Raw genomic sequence first — 14,331 nt, 5'->3', positions numbered from 1 at the left:
AAAGTAATAAACTCATTGCAAAGGTAAGTTTTTTCTGTTGCAAGAATTAAGACCATTGCATTATCATGTAACAAATCCTGCTGGCCACAAAAACAGATGAAATAAGATATCCCTATAAGTATAAGATACTTATAGGGATTATACCCTTCTGGCACAGAGCCGTACCGGGGTGACCCAAGGTTTCTTGGGAAATAAATTGGTTTTAATAATAATCTTATAAAGAAACAAATGTCACTCTTTTTTGCATGAAATGTTAAAGACAAATGCAATCACTGATAATTAATTTGGATTGTAAATGTGCTGGATCTACACATCTACAGTATATAATTTAAGAAGAGGCAAGTGGGCATCAATTTATGCATATTCAACTATACCTTACTAAAGGCCGGTAAAATGAGATTAAATACCCCCAAAAACATTAAATGAATATCTTGAATAAATCTTAAATCTAGTTTCTAGTTTAAATTTTTGAAAGAATAAATTCAGTGTACCTCGTAAACTAATTCATGATGAAAATGAGGAACCTCTAGTTCTTGAAGGCAGCGGGTAGCCTCAGTAACATCGCCTGATGACAAGTATTCCTTCAACAAAAGTTGAATCTACAAAATATTGAAAGTGATATTAAAACATCATATAAAAGAGGTAGCACAAAATCTGCAAATCATATAAAGCAAACAAAAAAAAAAAAAATAAAATAATGAATATTCTTTATCAATTTACATAGAGTTTAGCATTAACATTAGTTGAGGCATATGATGCAAGAAAGCAACCTTATACAGCATCAGCCAACCAAACAAAAAAAAAAAAAAAAAAAAACCCTTCCCATTTTGCCCATCCGATCACTCCAAATGTTTATCTAGTTCAACCTTAAATTGAAGTCTGTTCCAGCAATCAATTACCCGCTGGCTAAAGGCAAACTTCTGCACATCTATTCTACAACTGTCTTTCCCCAATTTGAATTTATGCCCCCTCAGGTTCTTAGTCTGAGCAAGCAGGCATATCCCATCAGCATTGAGCCTGCTCAAACCATTCAAGGCCTTATACACCTCAATCAGATCACCTCCCAGGTGCCTAGTCTACAAATGCTGCAATTTGCAGAACTTGAGCCTTTCTTCGTAAGTGCACCACTTTGTTTCTCTCACCAGTCTTGTTGCCCTTCTCTGTACTCATTCTAGCAACTCTACATCCTTCCTAAAATGAGGCCTCCAAGGTGTGGCCTGACCATTGCCTTATACAAAGGGATAATCACCTCTGTCTCTGATAGCAAAATTCTAGATACTATAAGCAGAACAAAACAATACAATGCATACATTGTATTGTTAGATAAAGTCAAAAAGTTTACAGAAGTGAATTAAAAAATCTGGTGGATATGGGATATTGAATATCAAACATGCAAAGTATGTTCAGAAGCTGACATTATTCGCAGTCAATCCACAATCAACTGAACAAAGTAGCATCACATTCAGGCTTTTGTATGTGGTAGAAGCAAAAAATGATTGAGCAGAGTCAACTAAATTTTGCATGCTGTTTAAGACAACTCAAACCAAAACACACTGTTCCAGCAAGCATAATTTCCAAATTGAAATAGCACGAGTCACAGTGAACTCACTACAAGACAAATTCTGTGCAGACCGTAGAAAATGAAAACAGACAGGAGCAAAGAATCACTTACATCATTGAAACATGAAGTAAACAACTAACTTGAATATCAGTTGTTTATATCATATTTAAATGATATATTCAATAACAAAGTAATTACTTAATTCATCAATATTCAGAAATTACTGAATATAAATATCTAATGTATTACACTCTTATAAACACAAAAGAATTAAAACAAAGCAAGTATTTCTCATCTCTTTCTGATTATTCATTCCTTTTATCATATGGCTGTTTCACCTAAATCATCACAAAGAATATGTTCTACAATAATGCAAATATTGGAACTGTTAGGCTATAGTCTTGTACCTTATCAGTAACCTCCATAGGTTAGACATAAACTGATATAAGCAAGTCAAAACTAAACAATTTAACTTATGGGAGCATTAGCCAGCAAGTGGTTGATTGTCGGAATGAATTTCCATCTGTTGTTGTGGAAGTCGATAGCTTAAATAAATTCAAGGAAGAACTAGACAAACTGTTGGAAGGAATAAATAAGTAAAATCGAAATTTTTTTTTTTTTTTGCTGATGTATAAACTTGCTCTCTTGCATCATATGTCACTACTAATTCTAATGCTTATTTAAACTAGCACAAATACAAGTATTTTGCTTCTTTCACTTAAGATCACAGGCCAATATGCTCCAAAAAAAAGATACCTATTAGACATTCTAGCCCTAAAAAAAAACAAAAAAAAAAAACACACATGCCAATATCATTTTCCTCCAAAAGACCTTTATAAGTTTGATCAAAAAGTTAAGATCAATTTTCTACAAAAACAATTTGGGGTACAAACACCTGCCCCATAATATGAAAGTGTTCCCACATTCCTGCCACTTCTAGAAAGATTACTTGAAATCTTAAAGTTTGAACCAATTGCTTTCCACTGTCACATTCTATATCTTAATTTTGAGTTTGGAGACGGATAAAAAGAACAATTTGGGGCAAAATCAGGCAAATATAAAGGATGGAATGCCACAGGAATGCTTTTAAGGCAAAAAAAGTTTTAAATTGCTTAAATTTAAAAGGCTAATGACTTAACATGTCAAATATTTTCAGTCAAAATCACCTGATCTGTATCTGACCAAAGGGTCATATACAAAGGAGATTCCTTATTCATCAGAAATTTCTCAGACAGCCAATCAGAATGAATTTTTTTCACACATTGTTAGAAATGATTGCATCTTCAACAGATTTGTGGCCATTATAGAGACATTCCATTCACTGATTCGCTTTACTTAAACAAGCATTAAATGGCCTTGAATGGGTTGAGCACGCTGAATTCTGATGGGATCCTTCCACTTGTTCAGATTACAAATCTAAGGGGGCATAAATTCAAATTAAGAAAAGACACAGATGTAGAATAGATGTGCGGAAATTTTCCTTTAGCCAGCAGGTGGTTAATTTCTGGAACAAACTTCCATCTGTCGTTGTGGAAGTTGATAGGTTGAATAAATTTAAGGAGGAACTGGACAGGCATTTGGAGGGAATGGTGTGATTTTTTTTTTTTTTTTTTTGCTGATGCTGCATAAGCTCATACATTTGCTTTCTTGCATCACATGCCACTACTACTACTACTACTACTACTATTACCAAATGCAGTATTTAACATTTGGAGGTTTCCTGCTGTTTTCTCCGTTATGACTGCAACAGAGACCTTTCATACATATGAACCTCAATATTCTCTCCTCATTACAGCAGTTTGAATCAGTTGTGTGGTGACTTGCCTCCCCTTTGCTCATTCATCATCTTAGCACTCTACCTATACCACTTTTGTAATAAACATTCTTAGCACTTTTTTTTGTCAGACTTCTTACCGATTGCTCCAGCAATCACTGATTTCAAAATTAGAGGATTTGTCAACTTCTAGCTAGCTCTTAACCTTGAGAAGGCCACATGTCAGATATGATATTCAAGAAGTAGAACCACCACAAATTGAGTCTCATTAGTGATGTCACTAAAGGTAAGACCTTCATAATTGCCAATATGTAAAAACTACCAGGAGACCAATAGCCAGTCAATGTCCTGACAATGCTTCCAAACTCTACTATCCAATTCAAACTTTAACAGCGGCCATCACCACATCTAATGCTACGAATTTTCCAATCCAAGCAGTAACAGCCTAGCAGAGCAAGCCTCTCAAAAAATACCTAAACCTCTTACATAACCCTAAATAGCTACCTATTTTCTTCTTGGCACATCAGAAGAAAGGATATTCAAGTCAGTTAGTCAACACCAGCAACAATTAAAATACTATGAGATTTTACACAGAGCCAACGCCACTACATCCTCATTGATATTAAAACTGCCATTCTTGTAGTGAACAGCCCACTTAAGCTACACTGAAATTATATAAAGATAGCCTCTTTGAAGCATAAATCCATTGCCAGAATTTTTGTTTATCTAAGTTTATTATCAGTGTCATTAAGTACCATACTTACCACTGATGCACTTAGTAACAAAATTAGCCTCAATGCTAATATACAGATCGAAGCTATGCCCTAATTGCATAATTGTTTTATAGTTCCTGTAGCATGAAGCTCAGGCCCTAAATTCACTTTAAAACTTTTTGCATCAGCAAGAATCACACATACTGCAGATAATTCTTATCACTAGGTCATCAAGGTCATTTGCTTATGGTACCTACTTCCCTACTGACGGCATCTATAAAAAGGGTCAGAAAACAGCATATTAGCATTTAATAGTAGCAATATTAGCATCTAAGTGGGCGTGTTTGTTATTTGGAGCATTAACAACTAAGGCCATATTGCTCCGGGATATGGGATGGTCATTCCCTGACCTTTCCGCATCCTCCGTATTTGGTGGTGACGGGCTCGAACCTGGGTCTAATCAAGAAGCGTGTGCTATGCGCTGCTGCTCCTTCCCACCTGGCTATGGAGGCACCTCCCCAATATTAGCAATAGTAGAATTTGTGTATATGGTAGGGGAGTTGAGCTATCAGGTGTAATAACCATGGAAAAATAGGGAGAACCTGTAAATAAAAAATCAATTTACCTGAAATAAAAATAAAATGCAATTAATAATTATTGTAAGCACCTAACGCTGTGGGTCCTAGGACTTTAACTACTTCGTCATAGGGTCGGCAGCAAAAATCATTGGAGCCACAGCAATAGGCCAGGTCTCTGTTTCTGTTATGATGTACACGTAAACGATATAAGTATACATCACAGCCGACCCGAAAGAGACCAGAAAGAAGAACAAAAAACTATAAAATAAAAATAATAATGATAAATAAAATCCTGTGGAAAGAGAAGAATGAAATGTAAACTCAAAAACCTTAGCAAGGCAAACTGGGACACAATGATCCTCCTGGAACCCCCCATTTGTGTAGAAGTGCATACAATATGGTTGTAATTTGACTTTCTAGCATGCACATTTTAAACATCATAAATTTTGTCTGAAGTAGAAGCATGGAAACACATGAAGAGCATAACAGGGAAGTTAAATTTTGAAGCAACTTAAGGAAACAGCATAATACTAGCATTAAGAATTTCACTGCAAGAATTATATTTTCTTATCTAATCCTTATTTTAGATTCTTGGTTTTTTTTTTGGTTTTTTTTAAATACAAAAAAAAAAAAAAAAAAAGCAATGCACAACAGAGATCAAAATAGAACACATTTGCTTATAATGATAACAATACATGATGTGCCAATTCAAACTAAAGACAAAATTCAAAATTTAACTATTTATGACATACTTTTTTTACTAGATATTTCACAGGTCTCATTCCACCTCCCACACCCCAAACATTGTCCAAACGAACCAGTCCATGTGTCATATTTAAAAGAGTATCAGCATGTTCAAGTGAAGACCTGTAGAAAATTAAAAGAGAAAGGAAAAATTAAACATCTTAAGATTCCCGCAATGGGAACAATATGCAAATAACATCTCAGAGCACAAAAATACCATCATATTTTCTCATACATAAGCCACACTTTTCTTCTCAAAATAGACCTTTAAGTCATGATGCAGCTTTTAAGTAATTCCTTAAGAAGAGAACTCTCCCCCACACACACACACGCGGACATTATAAAGTCTTTGTGCAGTTTTAAATTTTCATAACTTTCATTCTATACATGACAAAATCAATCAATCTGTAAAAAACATTAGATATGTAATTTAATGAAGTTTAGCATTTACTAAAAGTGATTCGTTTACTTTATTGTAGTTCAGCAAAAAATTTTATTATTATTATTTTTTGCAGAATTAGGCTTGACCAAATGGCTTCAAATAGGAGAGAAAGTAAATTGTGTGCTGTGGTTGGACCAGTTAAAGTCTCTGTAATCGCAGTACAAAAAGATTTAGTACCCATTACGATAAAGACACATCACACAGGAATTTAACTAACTGCATGAAAAAGTTTAAAGAAATGGATTTTGTCAATGATAAACCACGATCTGGCAGGCCAAGGATGGGTTGTTAATAGCAAGAGTTATTTGAAAATGCTGCAGAATTACTTTATTCTTGAACTAACACATTTAGGACTTATAGGTGATACAGTGTTTCAGCAAGGTGGTGCACTTTGTCACTTTCTGAATGAAAATTTTCCTAACAGAAGGGCTGGAAGAGGTGGAACAATCTCTTGGCCACCACGTTCACCAGATTTCTGGCTCACTGGATTTTTTTTTTTTTCTATGGGGACATGTTAAGACTACTGTTTATCCAACGAAATTTCACTCTTTAGATGATCTTCAGACTAGGATAACTAATGTGATTCAGAGTATTACTGAAAATCAACCGCAAAACATATTTGTAGAACTTCAGAATCGTATCTCAGTTTGTATGTGTAATAACGGTGGGCATGTTGAGAATTAACAATCTCAAGAATAAATGTATGTAAAACTGTAATAAATTCTTTCCCTTACCCTTTTTACAGATTGATTTTATCATGCATAGAACAGAATTTATGAAAATTTAAAACTGCACAAGGACTTTATAATGACCCTGTATATAGTCACTGAATTGTCTAGATCCAGTACAGGTACACAGTTTGCTGTTATGACCAACATATGATGCTTTAGCTTCTTTGATTAAATGTTACAACAGTGCAGGCTTGACTAGAATCAATGTTACTGTCTAGTGGAGTTGTAATGAAAATGCATCATACTAATTTTTTGATGTTATTAGAATTGCTCATCAATCCAATTATTTAAATGAACAAGTTTTAAGTAATTTATGTAACTATGTGAAGTACTAAGAGTTGTTCTGAATGTTTCACATTAAATTTAAAATGAAAGTATTAGCATTCTAACAAGTTTTTAGCAATACTGTCACAAGAGGTTCTTATTTTTATGCTCCCAGAGTCAGCAGTCATCAATACACAGCATTCGCAGTTCCTTTCCCCTGAATCTATCTATTGTTCAAACATTCTGTATTCTGAAGTTGCGTGTTTCGCAATAAATTCAATGACTGAAGTAAAAATGGGATTAATATCACATGCTTGCAATTTTTTTTATTACTACAAAAAATAAAAAATATACTACTGCTGTAGTATTAACTATGAATAGATACAGGCAAGTAACCAAGCTTAAAACAAAAGGACTGCAATATGTTTGCAATACCTATATCAAAATAGTTGATAATACAGCACATAGAAACAGAGATGTTAGAAAGTTTGGAACTGAGAATGAAATGTGCACTGCTGACTGCTTATAAAAAAAACTACAGTAAGTTTCTAAACAAATGTTTCAGAAGCTTAAACACAGCAGGCATCCAGAAGTTGATGAATATGTGCTTTCATGCAAGAAAAAAAAAAAAAGAAATGATGGTATGTCTATCAGTAAGAAAATTAATCAGTTAACCGTTAACCCTTTGCAGTCTCAATGTTACACACCACCTATGACACTTGGTGTTTCTGAGTATGAAATTTTTTTGTTTTCCCACTGTACTGGCTCCATTATTGCAATGCTATCTATTTATACTTCATGTAAACAATCTGAAAAAACTAAATTGATGTTTATATTCAATTGTTAAAAGCAGACAGTGTTTGTTGTTTTTTTTTAAGCCTTCTCCAAGTCTGATGTTGCAACCAGTGTGACCATCTGTGTTTCTGATTATGAAATTTGTTTTTCCAGTCCACTGGCTCAATTACTGCACTACCATCCATTTATACTTCATATAAACAATCTGCAAAACTAATTTTATGTTTACTGACATTTCCATTCAATTGTTAACAGCAGACAACTTTTTTTTTCCTTTTTTTTTTTTATAGTCCTCTTCCAGTTCACTGTTGCAGCCTTTGCAACTATTGCCATTTCCTACTCTATACTACAGGTGCAATTATTGTACTGCAATACATTTATACTTCACACAAAATGATCTGAAAAACTAAATCAGTGTTTATATTCACTTGCTATCACAGCAGCTTATACTCTGTTACAGTGAAGTATTTAGATGTGCCATCAAGATAGATGTAAAGGCCTTCCTGATGATAAAATTGAGAAATTTTTATACCTTTCTAATGAAGAACTTGAGTGGAGAAAAACAGGAAAGCCTTACACAAACAACATAATTTTTGTTGGTTATTGGGGGTTATTATCAACATAGACTAAATGGAAAAAAACTGATATAGATAAATATTTCTCTGAAGAATGGACAGAGATAATTCAATTTTTTAAGAATGGTATTTAGCAGGAAGAGATTTCTGCAGATATTTTGAATACTGCATCTCTGTACACCCACAAAAGGACAAACAAAAAACAAATCAAAGTAGGCATTCTAAAGTTAAAAGCATTGTTGATTATCTGGACAGAAAGTCTCATGAATATTTTTTTCTAGGAAGAAAAAAATACAGAAGATGCAGCCTAACCATGGCATTATACAAAGGGATAAATCATCTCCTTATCCCTGGTAGCAAAGTTTCTGTATTTCATTGACAAAACCCAATGAGATGTCATGGCAGCATATGTCTACATTGCCCACAGAATTTCATATCTGACTACACAATTATCCCCAGGTCTTTTTCATTCTCCATTATCCTGAGTGTAGTTACCACACAGTTTATAAGTTACTGTTGGATTACTGCTATCGCAGTTCCTTGAATTCGTCCAGGTTAAACTTTAACTGCTATTTCTCAGCCCATTGACCCAATTTTCCTAGATCTTGCTGAAGTAGCTCACTCTGATGACTGTCATTAGCTACCCTGCCAACTTTTGTATCATTGGCAAAACTTAGACATCAGCCTGGTATACCTTCATCAATATCATTGATGAATACTGAAAACAACAAGGGGCCCAGCACTGAACCCTAGGTAACTCTACAAATAACATTAGTCCACGAAGAGAAGTGCCCATTGGTAACCACTCTGTTTTCTTGACTCTTCATTTAATCATCCCTGTATCCATAGCAGTAACTTGCCCTTAATGCCACATTGCCCCATTGTACAGCAGTCTTATGTGCAACAGTATCAAAAGCCTTTCTGAAATCCAAGTACTGTATATGATGTCAAAATTATTTTTTGCATCCAGTTTCTTGGTCACTAAATCAGAGTAACCTATTAGATTCATTAGACAAGACTGCCACTTGACAAATCCATGCTGTAATTAAAGTACAATTGCATGTATCCAGATTGTGCTGCATTACTTCTTTAACCAATGATTCTATTTCCCACGGAACAGATGTTAAACTAAGAGGTCTGTAATTACCCATATCACCTTTTGATCCTCCTTTATGAATTGGGGATATATTTGCACTTCTTGATTCCATAGGGACCTCCTCTGAATCAAAGGATGCTCTCACAATTATGGCTAAGAGTTTTCTTGCCTCCCTTAATATAATTGGATAGATTCCATCCACCCAAGTGCCTTATTTTTTATGTCCATCCTCAATGATTTCTCCTCGACTTTCCTATCAGTTATCACAAAGTCATTTAGCTCATTACAGTTTGATCAACTTCTAGCATCCCTACCCTAAAGAATTCCTCGTGTACAAATGTAGATGCAAAATACCTATTCAATTTGTCCAAAACCCAAGCAGGGTCATCAAACAGTTAACCCATAAACATCAAGTGGCCCAATGTGATTTTCTTTCCATTCTTTGCCAGAGACTTCTCAATCTGTCCTAGCTTGCCTAAACTCCTTTGTGACTCGACTACAGACTAATTTATATCTACCATAGGCTTCTGTATCACCCGATAATTTATATGCATTCTATGCACTTTTCTTCTCTGCCACGTGTCTCAATAGTTCATCTGACATCCACTTAGGATGTCAGATGAACATTTCATTCAGGATGCCATTCTAAGCCTTGAATGGTATAACCATAAAGGTGAAAGCATATATATCAAGCTTAATGCCTAAGTTTCTAAATGATACAAAGGTTGGAAGGATGATTAGTAAGAGAAATCATAGCATATTACTGCAACAGGATCTAGATAAATCAGGATGATGTGCTTTTCTGGCAACTGAGGTTTAATATTTATAAAAACAAAATACTACACATGGGTAATCCCAGAATAACATACCATTTGAATAGTACCACACTCGAGGTGATGGAGAACAAAAATGACCTGGGAGTGACTATATAGTCCAAAACGAAGTTCAGACAAGCTGCTAGGACAGCTCATGGCTTTTGTCAATTATATACAGTAATTTTTACACTAAAATTCCTGTTGTATGAGGCAACAGTTACGCTGCATCTTGAGTACTGCATACAGGTCTGGAGCTGTCATTTCAGGAAGGATGTGAATCTGATGGAATGGTTGTAGAAAAGAGCAAAGGTCAGTCAATAACACAAAAGGGCACTCTTACCCAGAAAGACCAGTTCTGCAAACTGCAGCATCTGAAACTAGGTGCCTATTAGGAAACCTGACTGAGGTGTTTAATACTTTGAATGCATTAAGTAAATTAAATACTGCTGGCATCTTTACTCTTGTCAGACAAACACATATAAGGGTGCATACATTTATATTGGAAAACAATGGTTACAGATAGATGTGCAAAATTTGTTTTCAGCCAGAGAATAATTAATTTCTGGAACAAGCATCCATCTGGTATTGTGGATCAGGTAGTTGGAATAACTTCAGGGAAGGATTAGACATATTATTAGAGGGAATGGATAGGTGATGTGAAAAATTTATTTGGCTGCATACATTTGCAGCCAAATAAACTTTATTGATGTATACGATTGCTTGCATTATTTGCCACTACTAATACGAGGGTAATTCAAAAATAAGTTACACTTGACCACTGTAGCCCAAGAGACATTTATTTAGGTATGTAGCATTATGCAATAGAAGCACATAACCTTGCACTACTTTTCCACATAGTCACCGAGTTGGTGTAAACACTTCTCAGAATGTGTGACTAAACGTTTGATTCCCTGATGATAGAAATCCACTCCTTGTTCATTCAGCCACCGTCGAACTGCTGTTTACACCTGTTCATCATTTGGAAATCATTGTCCTCCTAGATGTTCTTTCAGCTTGCCAAAGATGTTGATAGTCACAAGGGGAAAGATCAGGACTGTACGGCGGATGCCGCCATACCTCCCACCCAAAACTCTGGAGAAAGTGTCATGTTGTACATGCATTGTGTGGCTTGGCATTGTCCTGAATGAGAACAACACCTTTGTTTAACTTTCCAGGCCTCTTGTTTTTCATGGCTGTTCACAAAGATCATAATGTTGGCTGGACGCGACATTGCATTTTCCCCATACACCGCCGTTATTTCACAATGAATCTCTGAACAACTCAGAGGTTTCACTCACAAAAATCATACTGTTCCCCATACCTCAAACTTGGAGTAACCTTCTAGCTAATGTGACATTATGAATGCTTGCTCTCCACAACTGTTACTGCTACATCAATGAAACTCACCTACCAGGGGGTGCACGATATGAACTCCATTCTGTGCAGGTGCCACATTTGTTGCACAATTATAACAAGAGATGGCGGCGGCAGGTGTAACTTATTTTTTGAATGCCCCTCATACTATTCAAAACTACTATCATGTAATTGCTTTCTAATTTGCAGCCCAAAGAATCCTTCTTAGAGTTTTCCATCACTTCATTTTGAAAAAATGTTTTCCTTTAAACTGTTAAAACCTTCATATTCTTTGTCCAAAATCTTAAATTTTTCATTAAGCTCAGCTTCAGATGGAAAAGTGCCAAATGAGGGTCCACTAATACATATCTGACATTACATTTTCTAAAAACAAATTTTTGTGTTTGTTATTTGGTTTTTAGGAGCATTAGCAACTAAGGCCACATTGCTCCGGGGATATGCGGTGGTCATTCCCTGACCTTTCCGCATCCTCCGTATTTGGTGGTCACGGGCTCGAACCTCGGTCTAATCAAGAAGTGTGTGCTACGCACTGCTGCTCCTGCCCACCTGGCTACGGAGGCACTGCACAAATTTTTCTTATGTTAATCAATCATGAAAACATTATCCCACTGGTATACTATACCACCACAACCAGAAGAGCAAGAGCAACATTTGCTAAGTCCATCGTGCGATTCAGATAAAAGTACAATGGCCTTAAAATCACTACAACTTCCAGCAGCAATATTCTTTATATTTAACTTTCAGTATTTGGAATGTACTCTTGTAAGCTGGGCTATGACACCAAAGGCATTTTTTCTGTTATGTAATAAAATGGTCTCTAAACTTACTTCAGATGAATTATTGAATAACTGCCATTCTTCAGTTCACTATACCAGTCTCAGTTCTCTCAGTCCATTTATATATCAAGGCACACAAAGGGAATCCTTAATACTGTAAATTTTTTTCTTTTTATTTCTCTTTATAAATGCAAAAAAATTCTTGTGTCATCGGTTAACAAATGCCATCCATGCAATCTTGGTCTAAAAGTTCTTCCTGTTGCTTTTGTCAATTTAAATATTCACTAAGTCATGAAGCTCATTTAGTTCAATTAGGTGTGGTTCATTGCTACTCTGTGGAATTTATCATGGATCTTACACTAGGTTTCCTCCAGTGACTTCTCCATTAATCATTAGTGATGAATAAGCTGAAAAGAACATCCCAACAGAAGTTCTTTCCAATTAATTGGTGGTATAAGAGCAGGAAGACTTTTCCATGCATCATTAAAAAGCAAAAATAAAATATCCAGGTGTAAATTATTTTTTTGCTGTTCCTCACGGAACACGAAATTTCTGTAAGACTAAAACAGTAGTCTTTTTACAGATGGCTGATCCACAGCACAAACCTGGGAACAGCAAACAGTATGCTCCTCTTTCCATTCAGTGAAGTTTACATAGTATGATATGAAGCACACACACTATGCACAATTTCTTTCTGTCTTAATCTCCCAAGGCAGAAAATTCAAAGTAAAGATAATAAGCAAGTTTAAACTTTTTTGTTATAGACTTACATTGACATTTTGGCTTAAACTGTCATACATAACAAAATGTTGTCCAGTGAGTTTCCAGTGAATCCACACAACCACAGATGGTGTCATTTCAACTGACAACAAACATGCACAAACATGTTTTAATGATTCCAATAGAAGACCACACACCCTCCATGTCTCTGTTTTGTCTACATTCAGTAAACAATGTTTATTTTTTCATATTATTAAAAAAGCCAACCATTACAGTTTTGTTTCAAAACTGTATGTCCAGATTCAGTTTAAAAAGTTAGTTTCCTATTATGTTAACAAAATCTTACTAACCAGTCTTATTATTTTCAATTACCCATAATTTCATAAAAATGTTAGTCTCTTCATAATTAAGTATTCAAGATATTACAGCATTCCATAAGTTTAGTCATTCTTCTTGTAAGATGGTCATTTCTTCCAATAGAAAATGCTTTACTTTGAAAATGGTCCAACCGTATACTAATTTTAATCTAAATTAAAATAGGATATCTGCCAGTTGCATGGCAAACCAGTAGAGTGAAAAAGAACTTAGCCAAATAAAATAATATAACAATAACAGAAAAATATATGGGGGAGGGGGATAAAGAAGAAGAGGATAGTGTTGAAGCAACGTTCCTAAAATAATTTAGAAAATTAAGCCAATTAAAAGGAATTTAGCGGCGCCCGCTTGATGGCACCTGTTTCCGAATTATGCGAAATCTCACTAAGGTGGAAACGTAAACTAACCACATTACATGACAAAATAAAAATTAATAAAATGAAATAAAATAGACTGACCATTATGCCCCATCTCAACAAAGGACCACAAGGCCAATAATAGTCAGGGAATCACTGCATTTCAAATGCTAAACAAATCCATGAAAAGACGGAATGATATGGAATGATACTAAAATCAGACCACCGATGCAATAGATTTGCACAGCGGTGGTCCTTATGCAGCGAAAAATAATAAAACAGAAAGCCTAGTACTCGCATGGGCAAACCACATCACTAATAAAACAATAGTTGAACTGAAAATATACAGAAACAAATTAGGCTATAGATGGCAGTACAAATGCAGCGTTAGCACATCGTCACGCTACCCCATGTAATTTTAATTAACATACATTCGAATCCCTCTCTAACAAACTTCCATATAGTGAATTTTTCTAAGTAGCAAACTTTTTAAATTTCCCCTTGGTCATTACATTGAAAATAGTTTCATATAACAATGAAAATTTCCATATAAAGAACTGATTTTGAGAGACCCGGGTAAGCATTGTTTACACCTCTGGCCTTTAGGCAATAGAGCTGATGCTGTAGAAAGCACGAATTAAG

General features: G+C 35.1%; 1 protein-coding gene across 1 annotated transcript in view; it reads right to left on the bottom strand.

The window, feature by feature from the left end:
* Window positions 1–14,331, bottom strand: part of LOC150078264 (programmed cell death protein 4-like) — a 129,360-nt gene that overhangs the window by 15,777 nt on the left and 99,252 nt on the right. The window contains exons 6-7 of the mRNA XM_090385514.1: window positions 5,379–5,493; window positions 492–599 (exon numbers count right to left, since the gene is read on the bottom strand). Coding sequence (XP_090241640.1) covers window positions 492–599; window positions 5,379–5,493 — 223 coding nt within the window. The remainder of the gene's footprint in view (window positions 1–491; window positions 600–5,378; window positions 5,494–14,331) is intronic.

Source organism: Mastigoproctus giganteus, chromosome 11, assembly GCF_048544385.1.
Source record: "Mastigoproctus giganteus isolate SK-2022 chromosome 11, ASM4854438v1, whole genome shotgun sequence".
Lineage (NCBI taxonomy): Eukaryota > Metazoa > Arthropoda > Arachnida > Uropygi > Thelyphonidae > Mastigoproctus > Mastigoproctus giganteus.
The sequence above is the reverse complement of the archived record's forward strand: the minus strand, read 5'-3'. Positions and strand labels throughout refer to the sequence as shown.